This window comes from Phyllostomus hastatus, unplaced genomic scaffold, assembly GCF_019186645.2.
Source record: "Phyllostomus hastatus isolate PE091 unplaced genomic scaffold, TTU_PhHast_1.1 phas_contig_148, whole genome shotgun sequence".
Taxonomy (NCBI): Eukaryota; Metazoa; Chordata; class Mammalia; order Chiroptera; family Phyllostomidae; genus Phyllostomus; species Phyllostomus hastatus.
Genome location: NW_025333607.1, coordinates 7,271,613 through 7,292,162, shown reverse-complemented (window position 1 = coordinate 7,292,162; position 20,550 = coordinate 7,271,613). Strand labels below are relative to the sequence as shown.

At 52.5% G+C, this 20,550-nt stretch overlaps 1 protein-coding gene across 1 annotated transcript; it reads right to left on the bottom strand.

Annotated features, from left to right (window-relative positions):
- Nucleotides 1-1,804: 1,804 nt before the first annotated feature.
- Nucleotides 1,805-16,718, bottom strand: LOC123804737 (centriole, cilia and spindle associated protein). Its single transcript, XM_045817175.1, has 4 exons — nucleotides 16,604-16,718; nucleotides 15,608-16,078; nucleotides 6,859-7,130; nucleotides 1,805-5,498 (listed from the first exon to the last, which is right to left on the bottom strand). The coding sequence occupies exons 2-4, from the start codon at nucleotides 16,020-16,022 to the stop codon at nucleotides 5,322-5,324; spliced, it is 864 nt and encodes a 287-aa protein (XP_045673131.1). The 5' UTR covers nucleotides 16,023-16,078; nucleotides 16,604-16,718; the 3' UTR covers nucleotides 1,805-5,321.
- Nucleotides 16,719-20,550: the final 3,832 nt, after the last annotated feature.

Sequence of the window (20,550 nt, the reverse complement as noted above, 5' to 3'; positions counted from 1 at the left end):
CTTTCGTCTTTCCGGCTCTGCAGCTGTTTCAGGGCCGGAGAACGACCAAAACCTGCCTCTTGCTGGTTCTTCCTCCCCAGTGTTCCTTCCACATTTCCTTTCCGTGTCATTTCCCTTCCGTCTGAAGATCGTCTTTTATCTGTTCCATCAGAGCAGGTCTGCTGGCGAGCCATTCTCTTGGGTTCGTCCACAGCTGGGAAGTCTTTATTTCGCCTCCATGGCCCCGGGGCACACGTCCCTGGCTGTAGAGTCCTGAGTCAGGGTTTGCCGGCGGCACTTCCCATGTGCCACATCGTCCCCCTGGCCTGCGTGGTTCCTCGGGTGGAAAAACTGTCTTTTGACAGGGAGTTTCCCAGTAGGGAAACTTTCATTGCTTTCTAGCTGCTTTCAAGATGTCCTTTAGTTTTCAACAGTTTATGATGTTTCTGGGCTGGGATTTCTTGGGGTTCACTCAGATTACTCGGGTGGGTTTCAGCCATCGTTTTTTTTTTTAGATTTTATTTCATTTTACAGAGATGGGAAGGGACAGAGAAAGAGAGGGTGAGAAACATCAACGTGCAAGAGATACATCGACCCCAACTAGGGACCTGGCCTGCAACCCAGGTACCTGCCCTGACCAGGAATCAAACCTTGCCCTCTTGGGTGAAGAAAGGTGTTCCTCCTTCAGACCCACTGGCAGCCTCTGGGTGTCCTGGGGGCTCCAGCAAAAAAAAAAAAAGAAAAAGGAAAAACAGACAGAAAAGGGGGCATGTCCCCCACTCTCTCTGAGGGCTCAGCTCTTTTCCTGTCCCTCGAGCAGTGAGCGGGACTGCGGCAGGGCCCTGCCCCACTGAGCTCACTGCTGCGCTGGCACAGTGTTGTGTTCAGGCTTGGAGATGCCCAGGATCCTTTTAAAGGGCGAGCTCGCCACTCGGCTGGTACTTAGCATTCTGGAGCTCCTCCCCGATCTGCACGTGGGAGTCTGCCCTCCCCGTCCTCCGTCCTCCGTCCTCCGTCCTCCAGAGCTGCGCCACAGGTTCCGTCCAGGCTTGTGGGTGTGTTCAGTGAGAACCGGAGTGGGGTGTTGATTCCATCTTACCTGCAACCCGGACCTTCCCCAAAACAAGTGAGAAAGTATTACAGCATGCGTGTGGCATTAACGCACACTTCTGGGGTGGGGGAAGAACTGTGTATGTGTACCCCCCTAGATCAGTGCTTAGGGAAAAGGTCTAGTTCATACACACCAGACTCAGCATTGGTTTCCTCCAAGAAGGGGCACAGAAGTTTGGCAATGGGGTGCTATGGAAGGGTATTCTCATTTTGTATTCCATACTTTTTTTTTGAGATTTTATTTATTTTTAGAGAGGGAAGGGAGGGAGGAAGAGAGAGAGAAAGGGGGCAAGACATCAATGTGCGGTTGCTGAGGGCCGTGGCCTGCAACCCAGGCATGTGCCCTGAATGGGAATCGAACCTGCGATGCTTTGGTTCAACGCCCGTGCTCAATCCACTGAGCTACACCAGCCAGGGCTCCATACTTCTTTTAAAATTATTTTAACCATACACTACTACTTTTGTAATTTTTCAAAACAATAGGAAGGTGTGAGGTAAAAATGGGAAACATTTATAGTTTGACTCAACATATATACACAGCAGTGTCTTCTTCTAGATGCATCTAACACACCTTGTTGAACATTTCTCTTGTGACAAACCCATTTAGGATTCCATGTGACCACATATTTTTTTTCCAACCACTGATGTACTAATCAGAATTAGTTCCCAAACACCAGAAGTTCCAACCTGTAATATCAACTAAGTTTATTCACATTTTTTTAAAGTAACTGCAACATTCAATATAAGCAAAAAGCAATACACGGTTCTTATCAAATACAAGCTAAAATTCCCACTGCTGAGCTTTGGGATCGCCCACGCTTTGCTCCTTTGGAATGTTCAAGTGCATGGAACACTCAGAATGAACTTCTAACGTGGGGGACGTTGCTAATTACTTTTTTAGTCCAAAAAGAAGATTCACAGGTCTTCATTCAGGCGTCCTGACTTTCAAATGGAAACAAGCACTAAGGGTGCAGCGGTTCCCACCCAGACGAGCAGGCTTGGACAGGACAAACCCGAGCCCAGATCTAGACGCGGCTCCCGGCACCGGATTTGGGACTGAGCGTACACTCACGCCGAAGGGCTCCCTATTCCAACCACTGCACCAGACTCCACTCCAATCGCAAGCCTCTGGAAATGACCGGCTCAGGCTTTTCAGATCACTTTTAAATTATTCAACAGATCACGACAGGATGATAAGGACCGTGGGAGTCAGGCATTCGCAGTTCGATGACAAGCCAATGCAGAATCAGGCTTTAGAAATATTAGCACCGTTTTCAGTCGAATCCAGTGGAATGTCAAATTATCCACTAAACAATTTTTGACCGAAGTAGTAACAAGTTTTTATTTCTAACATGTGCTTCACCTCACTCCCTCTTTGCCAATATACTTCTGAATATTTTAAATATCAAGTCCTGTAACATCCCATGTTTGAAATTTCTACCCAGGACGACATTATCCATTTACAGGAGGAGGGGAATACACTAAAGATTTTTTTTAACCTGCAAATTGTGCAATACTCTGGATGTATGATTTCCAATAACTCAGCTGGCTGTTCTATGCACTTTAGTTAGCTGAGTCTCCTAGCATAAAAATGATAAAACTGTTACATATGAAGTGACATAAATAAATGCTGACAGCAAGATGAGCAATTAAGATAACCTATACCTTATTATAACTTCAGTAAACTTACAAAATGTTGATATGTGCTTAGAAATTTTATGGGGAGGGCTGGTATACATATAACCAGAGGTACCAAGTTAAGTAACAGTAGTCTTTTATGTTTTAAACAAAAATTAAACGAAAGAATTTAATTCCTATTTACTTCTCATTTACCTGGGTCCAGCAGTTGCAAATGTCATTCAGTATTCTACTACTTCTCTTAATAAAAGTAACACAGAAACATGTTTATGGAAACTGTTTTAATTAAAAGCTTAAAACCAACATTTTAAAAAGAGAGTCTGTGGAGCAATTATTTTATTCCATATTTTAAACACCACTGGATTCTCAAGCAGTTTGACACTTTTCAACATGAAAGGTAATTTTAAACTATCTTGCTGTCTTGCAAGGTGTCCCAAGAATTAGAAACATGATTACAACCACATTAGTTGCTAGTCCATCAAATTGTTACAACTTGAAATATTTCACAGGCTCAAAAGTTAACTTGCACCCCTACAGAGAAAAAGAAAAAAGAAACCCTAACCTAATGACTTAAGTAAGACATAGGAAGGGGAGTCACAATTCATTCATGAGTTATTCATCGTTCATGCACATTAAAAGTACTTTAAAAACCTTGGTCATTTGTCCTCTGTTTAAAAAGGGGAAACATGGCCAACATTGCCCCCTGGGTTGCTCCAGGTCTCCCCCTGGAGTTTTCGCAAGGAAGCTCTTTAAATACGAGCCTGTTTTCTGAAGGAGAGAGGCTGGCCTGTTCCAAGCCTAGAGGAAGCTGGGTGTCTAAGGCAGTCTGTCCACGGGGGCCTGCGTTGCCTGCCGGGGTTCCCTTCCCTAAGACTGGCCGGTGCGACGCAGAGGCTTGAGCAGAACGGCGGAACCCCAGCACGCGGGGAGTGGTCTGAAAGGGCAGTATCCACAGCCAGCTGCACCGCACAACCACCACATTCATGTGACCTCTAAGGGCCTTGCAGCGATCTCAATCGACTTCAAACCAGCGACTTCAATAAAACAGCAAAAGTCACCCGAATTCACTCACCTCAAAACGATGCAAAATATTTTGGAAGTCTTTTTTTTTTAAAGCTCATGATTCTTCAGGATGGTTTTTCACAGCTTGCTACAGTTGTGAGTTGACATTATGTGAAGATTTTATGTGGACTAAAACATATGTGTGTCCTAAAAAGTGATCATAATACTTAAAAGACCCCAAGTACAAATATCAAGGAAACGCTCACACGCCCATCAAACACCAAACTCACTCCCACACCTCCGGGTGCTAAGTTGGCAAAGTATCTGTCTTCTCTCTCACAAAGACTCGAGCACACTCATCCATTCTGTCAAGTCCGTCTCCTTTGGATGGAAACCAGAGTTTCTTCAAATCACTTTTCTGTCCCCAAAGCAAATTTATTTGCTAAGGAGAAGGCACACGTCATCCACACATACACGCCCTTACATTTGGGGCTGCACACAACCGTCCTCTCAGCCGAAGTTCTGTACAAGACCTGCCAGCTAGGAATGTATTTCCACCAGAAGTGAGTATGTATGTACATTACCAAGGCTGCTATCAGTGAGTTCCGGGGAGAAGAGAGTGGAGGGAGCAGGGTGGGCCACGTCTCTGATGGACACCTGGCTGTCCCTCCCACCCGAGAGCAAGCCAGACAACCTCGGTTTCATTAAATAGAATTTCAGAGGAGTTCTAACTGTCACCGCTAACTGTAACAGACGAGACAAAAGCCCAAGTGGGTGTGTGCCAGCGGCCGGCGACTCACCCCTGGTTATGTGCTCTAAACACAATTAAAAAGCGGCACTGCCCTCTTTGATGCAAAAGAGACTTCAGTACTCCTCAGGACACACTGCGCTGGGCCCTCTTTTCTGGAATGCACTTGAACTAGTAAACTATTAAATAATAAGTGCTTAGGATCTAGATGATGATTTAAAGAGAAAAGAAAACCCCCACCCAGCCCAGATAATTCTTCAATATCACAGTCCATGTGAAGCGCTGAACTGAAATACAGTTAAGGTTAATTGCTCGGAAACTACCGGAAGTTCTAGTTTCACTATGCAGGGCATCGCCGTGAGTGCCAAAACTCACGTTCGATGTGATGCTTTTCCACAAAGCCACACGGAAGGAAACTGAGTCTTATGCTGATGTTGGAACGAACCCGCCGGCTGCGCAATCGGACAGTTCCTTGGGTCAGGACAAAACCAGCTCCGCCTAAACTTATGAAAAAAATACTGAGTGTTAAGCATCCATAGCCATTTAAAGGCATTCGGTGTCGGTATCTTAAAAGATTAAGATGCTCTAAAACAAAGCCCCTTACAAGAATATCAAAGATTTAGGGAATTATCTTCATAAATAACCCGATGTCTATGGCTTCAGCTGTCACCCGACTGCAGAGGTAGGGGACCAGGACTCCTCAAGAGAGAAAAATCTTTTGGCAATTCCCTAAGGAGAATCTCGCACAATCCACTGGTCTCTGAAACCTGGTTCCTTTCGATGTTTTTGTTTTGTCCGGTTGTTCTTTCTTTTATTTACACTGCTCAGAGGCGCCCGCCCCCCCTCAGGCACGGGCCGAGTAGCACCTCATGTACTCCGTCACCCACGGGTCCTCCGAGGAGGAAGGCTTCACCCTCCGGCTCTTCTCCACGTCCACGGAGTGCGCCCGCTGCCTCTGCGCCAGCAGTTTCCTTCTCTCCACCTGTCTTCTGTTCTTGGCCCGCAGTGCTGACTCATGGATCTAAGGAGAGTCCAGAAACAGAAGTAGATAAAGGAGAGTCCAAAAATGAAAGGATAATAACTGGAGTGGCTTTTGAAGGGATGTGCCAGAAGATTCTCGATGAATATTCGCCACCCCAGGCCACCGGAAGCAGGGCAGAGGCGAGCCCAGCCCCCGGGTCTGCAGCCCCGCGTGCAAAGGCTCCTCCGGAAGGGCCGTTCCCCGGAGCCTGCGGGGCACCCGCTGTCCACGACAGAGACACCGAGCAACCGAAAATGTCCGCGGGACTAAATTCAGATGCAGGTGCTAAGCAACAGATCTGCGTGGCTCTCCAGAAACCGGCTCTGGAAAATCACCGAATCTGCTTAGCGTTAAGCTCGGCTAAGTATTCCATGAAAGGACTTTAAATGTTTTACAGCAAAATAGTGGGGGGAAAAAAAAAACAACCAAAACCCTCCAGGGATTTTATCACGTGAGACGTTTCATGCTACAGATAAACCCCGAGGAACTGCCCGGCCGGTCGCTGCTGAACCTCGGCTGTGTTGTCCAGGCACCGCTCCAGCACCATCTGCCGCCGCGGCTCAGGAGGCTGCTCAGGAGGAATGTGACTGCAGAGTTTAATCAGGACTCAAACAGTCTGCACTTTCTCTTTGTGCCTTGCCTTCATTCTCTGCTTTGGGTGGTGGGAACAGAAGGACCGCTAACACACGCAACTGTTGGGTGGCCCTACACGTGAGGACGCCCCGGTCTGACTGTTCTCAGGACATGGGCCAGGGACAGGCCAGGCCTCAGTCGGAGGGGAGCCGACGCCCCCAGGAGTGGAGGGAGGCGTCTTCCAGTGTGCCTGGGCTGGGAAATGCCCTGGTTCGAATTTAGTCCCGGGAGCACAGGGGGGATCTTTGGCAGGGGGCAAGAGCTACGGGGGGTAGCAACCTAACACACAAACCTATGACACAGGAGCCCGGGAAACACCAGTCAGCAAAGCCGAAGGGCCTGGGAGCCTCTCCAGACACCCGAGGCAAACCTGGGCGAGCAGCCCCAGCCCTGGTTGTGCACCCCCCCACCCCGGCACCTCCTGGGTCCCCCCAGAACTCGAGAACCCAGACTCCACCCACGTCTTCCCCAGGCTCAGTGTTGGTAAACCTTTCAGGTTCTCGTGACCTCCTGGCAAACACCCCTGACCTCCAGGCAGCCAACCTCCCGAGCCCTCCCGTTTGCCCATCAGGTGCCCCAGCTCTGGGCTCTCCTTGGCCCACCGCAGGCACCATGCCCCGCAGCATCCCCGCGGCCCCAGGGTGCGAGAGCCAATGACAGGCAGGCGGCCGAGCCCACCCTCCGAGGAGAAGCGAGAAGCGGGTGCACGCGCACGCACCGCACGCACCTCGTGCTCGGGGGCCGAAGCGCAGACGTTGTGCGTCTTCTGGCTGCCCGTGTCCGTCTGCTTCTCCCCCCAGCCGTACAGGGCAAACGGGTGCTTCTTTTCTTTTACTCGGCTCGACGCCGACCGCTGAGGGCTTTTCACCGCCTTCCTAGTTCCTCGGGCAAACAAGGCACTGGGTTGTTGTCGAGGCTTCGGGCCGCTGGGCGACCGGTCAGTCTCTTTTGTCCTGATCTCTCGTTCAGGTTTTTCATTTACGTCTTTGACTGGCGATGCTTTTAAAAAAAGAGAGAGAGAGAGAGATAAAACAAGATGAAAATGCTTTAAAGTCAGGTTTACACAGAATTCCCTTAAATATTTGGGTTGAAGAATACATTACGCTGGGCTCAGGAACAGTTTCACACAGTTCAATTCACAGGTTTCCCTTCGGGCAGAAATGCAGGAACAAACCCGTCTGATAATTTTCAAATGGTCTATCCCACTTTTTAAAAAAGACTTTATTTATTTATTTTTAGGGAGAGAGAAAGGAAGGGTAACATCAATGTATGGTTGCCTCTCGCACACCCCCCACTGGGGACGCCGCCCCCAACCCAGGCATGTGCCCTGACTGGGAATCGAACCGGCGACCCTTTGGTTCCGTAGGCTGGCACTCAGTCCCCTGAGCCACACCAGCCAGGGCAGTCTATCCCATTTTTAAATTAAAAACAAATACAGCAAGGCTGAACCAAGCCTATTCAAAAGCTCATATTCTGAGATTAAATATTAAACGTAAGAGAGCGCTGTGGCCTCACGGCTTTCTCCAAACTCCCAGGAGCAACCGCGATCCACTGTCAGAACGTCTGGCTGCAGGGAAGACCTGGAGTTTGCGGTAATCACCCAGCGGCTGCACAGGGATACTCTGTAAGTTACTCAACTCAAGTTCCGGGATTCCATCACTGCCCGATGTTCCACAATTAGGGAAGATGCCCTGTATGGCTCTTACATGCTCCTGGCAAGAGCTTGCTGGTGACCTCAATTTGAAAGCACCCCCCCACCCCATCACAATAGGGTGTGGTTTCCATAGTTACTCACCTGGTGCACAGCTTTGCATCCCCAGCGGGACCAGCTAGAGAGAGAGCTGGTGTGGTGAGGGGGCTTCCCCTCCGCTTGCAACAGAAACGACCACAGTCTACACCGTCCTCAACCTGTCTCAGGTGGGGGACGGGGTGGCCCACCGAGGGTGAACACCCCCAAACATAGCCATTTCCCTTCACTGCCGTTTATGATTTTGCCATTCGTGATCATTTATAAACCCAATATTTTTTTCTAAAGGTTATATTCTTCCGTGGAAACCCTTTGTGAGCCTGTGTTTCGTGCCAGCCTAAACGCACACTCAGCAGTGGGGGCTCCGTGCGGCTCCTCCCAGCTCCCGGTCTGAAGGGCACCCGCGGCCTCCAGTGGTCCGGGGTTCGGGCCTAATGATGATTTCACAGATTGCTGGGCCAAACTCTCTTCGCCTTTTAAAGACGGACTTGAATTCCTGACTATGTTTTGTCACAATTCTCCTCTCACCGAGGTCCACGTTCCCTTCAAGGCACAGCGAGCCCCTGCACAGCCCGTCCAGACACGGGGACAGACGTGTCATCGGCAATGACCTTGACTCTACCACACTGCTTCATTTATTACTAAATGTTTTAAGACAGAGACAATCCACGCCCGACGCTGGGGTTCAGTGCTCCGCACCACTGCAAACTGCGCCTTCAGACCCAGCCCCCGAGCTGCCTGCGGATGATGATGACACAGGATGGCAGCCTTCCCTGCTATGACACATTCACGGCCCGAACGTTTCTCTCAATGATGTGTCCACACAGTCTCCTCTCCCCTGGATCTGGGAGGCGGGAGAAGGAGCCCTCTGGGGCCAAGGCAAAGGGAAAGAGAAGGGGGCCAAGACTTGTGCAGCTATAGTCCCGAGAAAGAAGGAAAACGGCCCCGATCCTTCTCGCAGGCTCATCGCCCGCCCATCTCTTCGCGTCCCATTCCATCTAACCCACGTCTCCCAGCCAAGCCTGCCCAGAGAAGGTGGTGCCGATTCGTGCACAGGACAGGCCGGGGCCAGCCAGAAAGGACAGGGAAGGGAACCCCAGGAAGAGGGCGCGGCTTGTCCAGAGGCACGGGGAGAAGAAGGGAGAGAAACAGCTCGGAACGACAGGTACAGAGAGTCCGTGGATGAAGGCAGGGAGCGGGGAACAGGGAGCAAGGGGGAGAGATGCCCCTTTCAAACCCAGAAGATTTCACTGCGCCCTGGAACTGAAGAACCGCTGCAGAACTTTGAGCTGAAAAATGACACGGTCCAATTTCCACTTCAGGAACGAGGCCTCCAGCTGTGAGTGTGCAGGGCGGGTTAGATCAGAGGCAGGGGCAGGAGGGCCTGCTGGGAGAAAACGGCGGAGTCCAAGTGAGTCATCAGCAGAGACGGCAGGGTGGGGAGGCAAGAAGCGACCAGAATGGGGCTCAACACACCTGGCCGGTGCTCAGACTCACCTGGGCACTCAGAGCTACACACTGATCAGACTGGCGGGCGGCTGGTACCAAGGATGCTTTCCAAGAAGGCCTCTCTGGAGCAGAGAGGCCCCAACAATGGGTTAGCCTCCCAGGTGAACGGAGAGTGGAGATGAGGTGGGCGCTGGGAGGCAAAGGGGAGACCTCGGCTCCCACAGGTGTTTAGAGGGGACGGTCATGCCGTCCTCCGACGGACGGCTTGCCGAAGGTTGAGAAAGCAGCGCTTGGCACCTCGGTGTGAGATGCTCTTGGAAGAACGAAGCAGGCAGCAGCTGGACCTTTCATTAGGGGCTCGGGAAAGCAGGTGGGATTGGAGGAGGTTGCGAGCAAGCAGGTGGGAGCTGTGAATCTGATCCCCTGGAAGAAATGCAGAGTCAGAGGAGAGGGGAGCACGTCAGGCCCTGGGGACACCGTTGTTCACGGAGCAGGCGGGCGGAGGAGGGAGGCCCCAAGAGGGATGCAGAGAAAGAGTAGCTAGACACGTAGAAAAACTACCCAGCACAGGAGCTGAGGAAAGAGCTCCAGCAAAAGAGAGAGCAGCTAACCTCACCAAACATCAAGGAGAAGTCAGCAGGATGAGGATGAGGATGAGGACGGACTCAGCAGTGGGCAGCCAGGCCGTCTAGTGCGTGGCAGAAGGGAGTGCGGGGTGGGGGACGGGTCACAGCGGGCTGCACAGGGAGCAGAACGGAGACCCCCACTCTGGTAGCAGTGGGCGCCTGGGCCAACCCTTCCATCACGGATAACTAAAAAGGGTGACATTAACAACTAACAGTATCCCCCAAACACAGGAAACTCAAGTCTTCTCCGGGAACCAGAGGCCTGAACTTGTTCCTACAGATTACTTCTCAAACACGGTCGTGAGTGTACTGCAGGGTGGCCAGTGCCCAGGGAGAGAGGACAGCAGGAAGGAGCAAAAGACTGGAGATGGTGGAAGGGTGATTACCATTCACAGACGATAACACAACTGTGTTTATCCCCCTGGATTTAAAGAAATAAGACACGTTCAAAACTGTCTGCATCAGCAGGAGACAAAAGATGGAAAAGATGGAAGAGACAGAACTTACTGCTATAACATTAATGTTTATAAAACTATGGAAATAGTGCCTGGCACAAGATAAGTGTATATAAATATGTTTCAAAAGCCTATTCAGCCCTGGCTAGTATAGCTCAGTGGATTGAGTGAGGGCTGCAAACCAAAGCATCGCAGGTTCGATTCCCAGTCAGGGCACATGCCTGGGTTGCAGGCCACGGCCCCCAGCAACCGCACATTCATGTTTCTCTCTCTCTTTCTCCCTCCCTTCCCTCTCTAAAAATAAATAAATAAAATCTTTTTTTAAAAGCCTATTCAAAAAATAAAGTTTAAAATAAAGACATTTTCAGACAAACAAAAACTGTTCACCACCTTTAGGGTAGAAGATTAAATAAAATCCCCCTTCTCAGTGACCGACAGATCACTCAAACAAAAATAGATTCAGGTTTCATCCAGGACTGTGCTGTCTAATACGAAAGTGACTAACCACATGCGGCTGTTAAATACAAGTTCAAATCAATCAAAATTAAATAAAAGTAAAGAGTTAGTTTCTCATTACAGCAGTCAGAGTTCAAGTGCTCCGTGACCACAGGCGGGGGGCGGGGGGGGCCCTGGAAGGTGGTGCAAACAGAGGGCACATCCATCAGCACGCCAAGTTTTACTGAACAGTCTGATTATTTTTTAAGTATTTGAACAACAGAATGCACACTTCTGACCTATTGGATATGTGAGTGTGAGTGTGTGTGTCAATCTTGTCAAGAGTGAATACGTACACAAATTTGCATATCCAAGGCCATAAAGCACATCCTAGTGCATTTACGAGACTGAAATCACACGGAACGTAATCTCTAACTTCATCCTAAATACGCTACAGGCAGATCATACCACCGCACAAAAACGTGAACGCGCTCAATGCCACAGGGTTGTCTGCCTCCAAACAACCAAAAGGGGAAGCTGCACTGTGTGCCTTTTCCCACCACGTTTTAAGATTATTTTACTGTTGCTCAGTTACCGTTGTCTGTATTTTCTCCCCTCCCCACCCTAACCATTTTTAAAAATTAAAAAGAGTGATGATGGAGAGCGTTCCTTTCTCAACCCGATCTTATTAGCATAAATGTTAAACTTTATCAATTTGGGGGAGGGGGAGTATTTTAAACATCATAGTGAAAATTAGAAAATGTGCTTAAGGGAATAATAACACTATACAACAAAACTTGCATGAACCAGAGGGAAATTCGAGGCCTGAAATCTGGGCAGGGTGGGGCAAGAGTAGAGTCACAGCTCCGAGTAGGCAAAAGAGTTTACTCCTGTATCATTATTTATTGACTAGCGCGTTACTTTCCGTATGAACAACTGTAACCCTACTTTTTCCCCACCCTGTGCATGTCAAAAAAAAGAAAGGCAGGGCAAATGACGAGCATCCACCTTTAAAAGTCAGAAAGATAAGCCCCAAGAAAATTAGAGTCAGGGGAAAAAGCTCATGAATCAACGAAAACAGGTAATAAATAATGAGAACGAAACACGAGCCCAACCGGCTAGGTAAAAGCCACAGGCACCAGTGTGCGGCTGAGCAGGGGGCCGCCGAGGACGGGCAGTGCGGGCGCCACCCATTCACAGGGCCACCGGGGTCGGCATATAACACACACACAATAAAGAAAACGCACATAGTAGCCAAGTCAGCTTGGCAAAAAGCTGACAGAATCCATACACCTCTGGCACTACTGGCCAGGAGAGAAGGAAGTACAGACTAAAAAGTGGAAAGAGAACATGTGGGGAATTCGAGTTAAGTGTGCACTGACATATGCGTGTAGTCCCTCCCTCCCAAAGCCCCACTAGAGTGAAAGACACAGGTACAAACCCACAAAAGCGAGGAAGGCGAGGACCTCAGACCACCGGTGTCAGTAAAACGCTGGAAGATGGAGTGTCGCTGGAGAGGCAGAAGTGGCCTCCCAGCAGCACGCATCCTACCTCCCTGCAGGAGAAGGGCCCACAGGACACGAGCTGACCCCCAGGAAGCACGGGCCCCTGAGGTGTCAGAGTCCCCAGCAGGCCAGTGGGGTGGCTTGCCTGTTCCAAAGGCCCAGCACCCATCGGCGTCCCACCCAGATGCTCTGACGACGTCACAGAAACATGCCCGCATTGAGAACTGGGGTCGATGCTTTTTCCCCTTGAACCCGGGGCCAAAGAGGTGTTTGTGCGACCCTAAACGGTAAAGGACAATACAGCATCCGCCCAGCTCTCTCTCAGGGACACTTTTTCTTGGAGGCCCACCAGCATGTCAGGAGGAAGGCCAAGCACTGGAAGATGTCACATGCCAAGTGCCCTAGCCTCCCAGCTGGGCCCACAGACTATGTGGGGCAGAGACCCTTGTGCCTCCAGATTTTGAGAGACAATTACTTCCAACCTAAAATCCCCGGCCTCACTGAATCGGGAGGGTAGAATAAAGCTACCTTTTGCCAGGCAAGGTCTCAGAAAATTAACCTCTCACACAGCCTTTCTCGGGAAGCGACTGAAGATCAGCCCCACCAGGAGGCGGTAAACAGAGAGAGATGACGTGAAAGCCACACAACAGAGGCTCCTACCCAAGAAAGAAGCCAAGGAGTCCCAGGGCGGTGGCCGAGGGCCCTCCCAAGATTCAGCCAGGCAGCAGCTGCCAAGAGCAGCCACCGGGCCAAAAGAAGTAGGTCAGAGGCCCTGGGAGAGATGTCTTCAGATGTCCAGAGCGATAGTGAACCTGATGTGCGGCTTGGATTGTGAAAGAAAGAAAAGGGAATCGCGGCAAACAAGGTGGGTGGGACAGGTTTGAGCACAGGTGCGATACTGTAGATGCTAACTGTGGAGCTAATGAACTCCACGATGCCTATCCTGCGTCTTGGAGGGTGTGGGTATGGGTGTGTATGGGTTAGGACACAGGATAAAAAAGAGAGAGAGAGCCAATAGATAATGTCAACAACTTTATAAAAATCAAGACATGCCAATGAAGCAATGGTACCTGGAAAAATAGAAATAAACACCAAAGGGGAAACCAGAGGAGTAGGCAGTGGTACCCAAGGAACAACTACTGGTATGTGTGTGTTTGGGAGGGACCTGCTCTGTCTCTGCAATAAGCCAGACAGGACTCTATGATTTGGCCCTGGCGGGGTAGCTCAGCTGGTTAGAGCAGGGGTCCCTCAACCCCCAGGCCCAGGACCATGGCTTGTTAAGAACTGAGCTCTGCTTCGCGTGCTCCCCTCCCCACCAGCAGACAAAACTGGTCCCTGGTGCCAAAAAGGTTAGGGATCACTGGGTTAGAGCATCGTCCAGATACACAAGGTTGCCCAGGCAAGAATCAACCAATGGGTGCATAAATAAGCGGAACAAATTGATGTTTCTCTCTCCCCCTCCCTTCCTCTCTCTCTAAAAACAACGAAATCAATAAATAAAGATTTTAAAAAGAACAATATGATTTTATACGTATATATGGCTTCAGTAAAAACAGGAACTAAGTGTTTACATTTCATAAAAACTCAGGAGTGCTCATCATGCTAGTGTATCAAACTGCCCACTTAAAAACAAGGGTTTTCAGTTGCACCAGACACAGGCACCGGGAGAAGCCGAGACAGGCAGGACCAGCGCAAAAGACCCTGCGTGCGGCAGTCCTGAAAGCAGGAGTCGTCCCACCTTCTCCCCATGCTTCAACCAGAAATACCAGCAGAAGAGAAATAACCGACCTCAGCCGCTGGCAGGATTCAGTCTCTAAGGAAACCGTACTAATCATGAACTCAGGCAAACACACGGGCACCATCCAAATGACAATGCTACCTAAAAATTGTGCTTTTATACTCGGGAATGCAATGGGCAGCTTGAGAGATCAGCACCAAAGGAATAAACTGGAAGGCATGGCCCCTACCCGCCCCCGCCCCCCTTCTGTTAGCCAAATTGCTAGCGCTGATCGCTGAAGCTGGTAGTTCTCCAGCTTCTATAACAGGCAGTCAGGAGTCTGGGCGGATTCGCAGGGAACGCGAGGGTGGCGAGGCAGCTCTGCCACATGCACTGAGGACCGTGTAACAAGACGACGGTAGCCTGGCTCGGAGACCAATTTCCTCCCCTCCTCAGCCTCCCCTGGAGTCTGACTTGATCACGGCCTACAGTCTGGTGAATAAAAAGTCACTCATCACTTATCCTGCACTTCCAACGTCTTCATCTATAAAATCGAGATAAAAAAATCATGGCTCTCTCTCTCTTAGAATCGTTTTGAATCTTGACTGAGAAAATACACACATTCTAAGATCAGTGAGTGGATGTGTAACATGCGCTCGGTGAATTTTAGTTGTTTTTCTCACTGGAGCCTCTCTAAAATCGAGCGGCCCTCTCTGGTGGTGTCTGGCCACCGTTGGAGGGCGGCAGGAAGGGGCCACTTGCTTCCGAGGCTTTCGGCTTGGCCCTCCGCACCCGCGAGCACCCGCCCGCCGAGAGCCCCGCGCTCTGCCGCCCTCCGCACAGGAAAGGAGGGGCAGCGTCGGGGCTGAAACGGCGCGCGCGCAGCATCCCAGAGCCATTTCCCCAGCCACGGCTCCCCCTGCACGCGGCGGCAGCCGGAGGATGCGCACCTTTGGGTGCGTGGGTGCGCAAGAAGCGGAGGGGACCCAGCGCTGGCGAGGCACATGCTGCTCCCACCCACCCGGAGTTACGCAACAGTCTGCGTAAACAAATGCAAAATGCTCTCCGGGACAGCGCGGCTGGGCCCAGGAGTTCACACAGAAAACAACAGCCCCATTCACAAGACAGAAAGCTTAGCTCGGTGGTTAACCTCTTGGGGTCACCTTTGAGAATCTGATGAAAGCTGGGCTCCTCATTAAAAAGTGGGCGCTTTGGAATAAACAGATGGGGCTCACTGGCTCCCTAAGGCCACCTCGGCCCTCGAGTGAAGACCCGGACCTCGCCAAGGGCACTTGAATTGAGTTCGCGGCTGGCTCAAGTCACCTGATTAGGGAAATAAAGGGGGTGGGGGGGGCGGGTAACGTCGGCGGGTTGACATCTTCCTTATTTTGTCGGGGGCCGGGGATGGGGCGGGGGCGCGGAGATTCTCCATCCAAAAAAGCAAAAGCAAAAGCTGAGCGCTGCGAGAAACGGACTGAGCGGCGCAGTTCACATGCCAAGAGCACATCCAGGCCTCCGAGCACCCCCTCCCGGGCCCGGTACCTGGCACAGACGTGTCCTCCGCGTCCCGGGCCTCCGCTTCTCGGACCCCGGCGTCTTGGACCTCGGCGTCCCCGGCCTCCGCGTCCCCGGCCTTCGCGGCCTCGGCGGCCGGCCCCTGCCGCGCAGCGGCCTCAGCAGGCGGTGGCGGTGGCGGTGGCGGTGGCGGTGGCGGTGGCGGTGGCGGCGAGGCCCGCGCGCACTGGGGCGTGGGGCTCCCGGCGCCCGACGACGCCGAGTCGTCCGAGTTGCCGGCCGGGCCCCAGTCGTCCCACAGCCAGGGCGCGTGCGCCTGCTCCAGCAGCCGGCGGCCCAGGCGGTAGTGCAGCAGCTCGCGGTAGCACGCCGCGTACTCGTCCCAGCGCGGCTCCCGGTAGCGCTTCATGTACTCGCTCTTCACCCCGCTGCCCGGGGACATGGTGCCGCCCGCCGGCCCCGAGAGCCCGCCACCCCGCGCCGTCGCCGCCGCCGCGCCTACGGGACGGGCACACGACACAGAGGCCCGCCCTGCCCCTCCGACCGCCGGGCCCGCCGCGACATTTAAATCCGGGGCCCCGCCCGCACCAGGCAGGCTGGGGCAGGGCGCCGGGAGAGGGCGGGGGCGGGGCTCCGGGAGGGGCGGGGCGGGGCTCCGGGAGGGGCGGGGCGGGGCGAGGCTGGAGAGACTGAGCGGCACGGGAGGGGTCGGGGAGCGGGCGGCCAGTCTCGGGAAAGGGCGGGGCCCTGGGGCACCTGCCCGCCAGGCGTCTCACCTGGCGACCCGGCCCAGAGACTTTGGGCGGCGTGCCAGGCGGGCGGCTCGGAGGAGGAGGGCGAACCCCTGGGCCGAAGGGAGGGGGGGGTCACCTCGATGGCGGCTCCGGAGCTTGGAAGTCAGAAGCTGCGGGCCGCGCCACAAGGCCGCGGGAGGCCGAGGAGGTGTGGGGCGCGGGGGCGGGGGCGGACCGGCGAGTGGAGGGGTCTCCGCGTCCTCCGAGCGGCCTCCGGGGAGGGGCTTACCTGCTTCCTGCCGCGCCGGCCGGGCCTCTGCGCGCGTGGCGCCGCAGCCAGGAGCGGCCTGCTGTCCCCTGCGCTCTCCTCCTCCTGAGCAAGACGTCGCAGCCGGCGCAGCGGCCTGCGTTGCTGCGGCAGCCCGCTGGCGGAGACGCCGCCTCAATCCCCGGAGCAGACGCCTCCCCCGCGCGCTCCCGGGCCCGGCTCAGTGGGGGCGGCTGCTTCAGTGCAGAGCGCGGGGCGCGAGGATGCAGGCGGGTGGGCCAGGCCCAGGGAACGGGCCTGTGTCACCGTGCGCCCGTCCGAGGCGCCAGCGCACCCACGTCCCATCAGGCGCTGCCCCAGGCACCGGCCACTGCAGGAGGCGTCGTCCCTTAGGGTCTGGGGTCGCCACCCCGTCCGGTGAACCAGCTATCGACACGCGTCCCCTTCCCTGCGTCCGCGCTGCTTGCGTTTCCCTAAAACAACCCCGCGTCCACACCTTGCCTCTTGCTTCCTTCCTCTCTCTTCACACCTGTTACTCTGGTTTTAACCTTTCTTATGTGTTGGTACAACTCCTTCCTTGTCTACACCCCAAACATTTTTAAACTATTTATTAAAGCTGCCACACAACTCTCTCTCAGAGACCCATTTGCAGATGTAACCTTGACATTCACTTGCGTTGTACAGAAGTGTGCAACGTTGCCGGGGTTGTTACAGTTTCTAAAGTGGTTCCACACAGATGCTTCCCCCTTTTAACAGGTGCCTTCCTAGATTAATTACAAAGAGATCTGAAAGAGGGGAAGTTTGGAAAACCAAGACATGTTTAGCAGTTGGAGAGAGAGCCTCGGCCACCACTTCACCAACCAGCCTCCGTTCTGAGTCCTGTCCCTGCCCCTCCTCACAGCTCAGTGATCCAGAGGGTGGACACTGCGGGGCGGAACAGGTTAGACTGTTCTGGGAACTTCAAGTCAGTAGTCCAGAAGTCGTTAGCCCTGGATTGTGGACATTGCCAGTGTGGCCCTGACTTCTCCCCTCCCCAAGATAAACCCCACCCAAACGTTCACATGCATTTCCCTTTGGTTCAAGCTGCCCCAGGCCAGGGTTCGTTTCCGATGGTTGCAACCCAAAGGACCTTAATGATGTGTAATTACATGAAAAAATGCAGAAGAACATAATCGGTTTGCATTAGCTTTGGCTGCATAATTTGCTTCCCCAAAACTTAAAGGTTGAAAACAAATACAAGTCATTATTTCTCACAATTCCGTGGGTTAACCAGGCAGCTCCTCCGCTGGTGCAGACTTGTTCACACGATTGCATTTGGCTGGAAGGAGGGCTGGGCTGGAAGGTTCGAAGTGGCCTACTCACATGCCCTGCAGTGGCTGGCTGTGGGCTGGGCTGACCTGCTGTCCTCCCTGTGGCCTTACCCTCCAGGAGACTAGCCTGGTGTCCTCGCTGGCCTGCCCTTTGGAGAGGGGAATGACAGAAGCTGGAAGGCCTGTGAAGGTCAGAGACCTTCCACTGCATTCTAGTGCTCAAATACTTAAGTCACAAGCCCAGCCCAGATTCAGTGAGAGTGAGAAATCTGCACTCAAGGGGCAACAGCAACTTACATCGCAGAGGGGTGTGCGTGCTGGATGGAGGGACATGTGGCCATATTTTACAATCACACCACCACACACACACACACACACAAGTATTCAATATATAAGCTATGATACTATTTTCTATATAATTAAAAATGGGATTAGGGACGATTTGTTTTCCTTTTCCCTGCACAATTACTTTTAAAAAGTGCTATTATTTTTTAAAGTGCTATTATTAGTCAGAGCTCATCCACTTCGAAGTGATATAGACCCAATTCAACCAACGTAAACAGAAAGGATATTTATTGGCTGTGGCTGAGCTAGACCCTGGGATCCAGTCAATGTCACTGAGACTCTGATTTCTTCCTTCCATCTTTGAGCTCTGCTGTCCTCCTGGGGGACAGCGTCTTCTCCCACTGCAAAAGGACTTGCTCCCCTGGCTGGCGTAGCTCAGTGGATTCAGCGCAGGCTGGGAACCAAAGTGTCCCAGGTTCGATTCCCAGCCAGGGTACATTCCTGGGTTGCGGGCCATAACCCCCAGCAACCGCACATTGATGTTTCTCTCTCTCTCTCTCTCTCCACCCCCTCCCTTCCCTCCCTAAAAATAAATAAATAAAATATTAAAAAAAGAATTACTTTAAAAAAAAAAAGAAGAAGGACTTGCTCCACACAGCTGTGGAAAATGCCTGTTGTGGCCCCAAACTTATTCTGTCTGCCCTGAGGACCACCAGCAAAAGAAAGCCTCCTGGTATTCCAATGATAGAGAAAAAATCTTGAGCCAAACGCTTAGCCGTTGTCAGGGGTAGGAGGTGATATGATTGGTTAAGCCTGAGTCACATGCCCACCGCCGTAGGTGGGGATAGGGTAGGAGGCTGAGATTGACAGCCCCATGAGAACCACAGGGAGCAGGGAAGCAGTGGCTCCCCAGAAGACGGAGCAGGCAGATGAAACAGATGCCCATCTATACATCTGTGTAAATGAAGAACAGGATGAGAAAGACTTGATTTGACAGTGCTTGTGGAGGAAAAAAGAAACCCTCTGGGGTATAGTTCATCATAGTGAGATAGAGCTGTCAGGGCATCCGATACAATCACAGCCTCTATCTACCAAACTGTAGCCTATAGCAGGGGAGGTAAACCGTCTCCCTAAAGAATCCTCTGTCCATGTAGCACTAAAGGACGGCCAGTGTGAGTGACAGTGTCAGCTTGTTCTGCACGTGGAAGCAGGACCAAGGAGCAGAGATGACAAGATATAACTGGCACACTATTAGGGACTTGGAACTAGTTTCTTAAGCAAGAGGGAAACTTTAGGGATGGGTCACAGAAGAAATAGGGTGAAAAATGGCCAAGCACCAAAGGGACCCCAGAAGCCAGGCAGCAAGGGCCTTCTGCCCCCCTGGACTTTGATAGAGGCAGCCAGTGGGGGGGGTCCCCTCCATAGGGGAGAGACTGGGAAGCCAGCAGAAAGGAAGGTCTGATGGTGGCCTCCTTCGCGGGCACAGGAAATAGACCTCAGCTTCAGAGGCACACAGATGCAACGTAAGAACACCTGCTAGGGACTGCGCCTGGCAGGCCCTGTCGCCGAGGTGAGTGCCTCAGGCTGTGGTCACCTTCAGGGGTGCACAGCTGAATTCCTGCCCCCCTGCTGCCCGGAGCCTCCTTCCCGAAGCCCCTGGTGCTACAGCTCCCTCGAGGAGCCGTAACATGTTCTCAGAAGGAAGGAAGAGTCCAGTTGAGGAATCTCTGAGAACGTGTTCTTTCCCAGCCATGCACTGGCCCCCGCGTCTCCTGAATCCTCCCATGAGACGTGCCCGCCGTCAGCCACCTCCTCCCCGCTGGCCTCTGGGTTGCCTTGGCATCTCTGTCCCCGTCTTCCCATCTCCAAACACCAACATACTCAGGAAGCCCCCGTCCACTCTATTTTCTTATGAATCCACCTCCCAGGGTAAAAGCTAAAAATGGTATAGATTTTTCCCAGCCTCCCTTGCAACTAGAGCACCGTCGGGAAACCTAACCTCTTAGAATCAGGGTCTATGGTGCCTAGACAGGGGTTGTGTGGGGGCTGGAGGATCTCCTGTTGGCTGAGTTGGCTGAAGTGCTGGCTTCAAGACCGAGTTCCTGGAACGGCGGAGACACAGTGGTTAGAGACCAGGCGGCACCAGCGCCAACAGTGTCGGAAACACAAGCCACGGCGTCCCCCCAGGAGAAGCCGTCTCTGTGGGTCTCTTCCCCTCAGAGCTCCAAGCCTGCTTGCTTAGCCCTCCCGGAGATCCTGGAAGCCACCCGAGTAGCTTTTAAGTATGTCTTTTCTCTGCAAGCTAGCAGAGTTGGTTTCTCTGGCTAGCAATTAAACATTTTAATACACTGGGCTGTGCAGACTCCCTCCTCC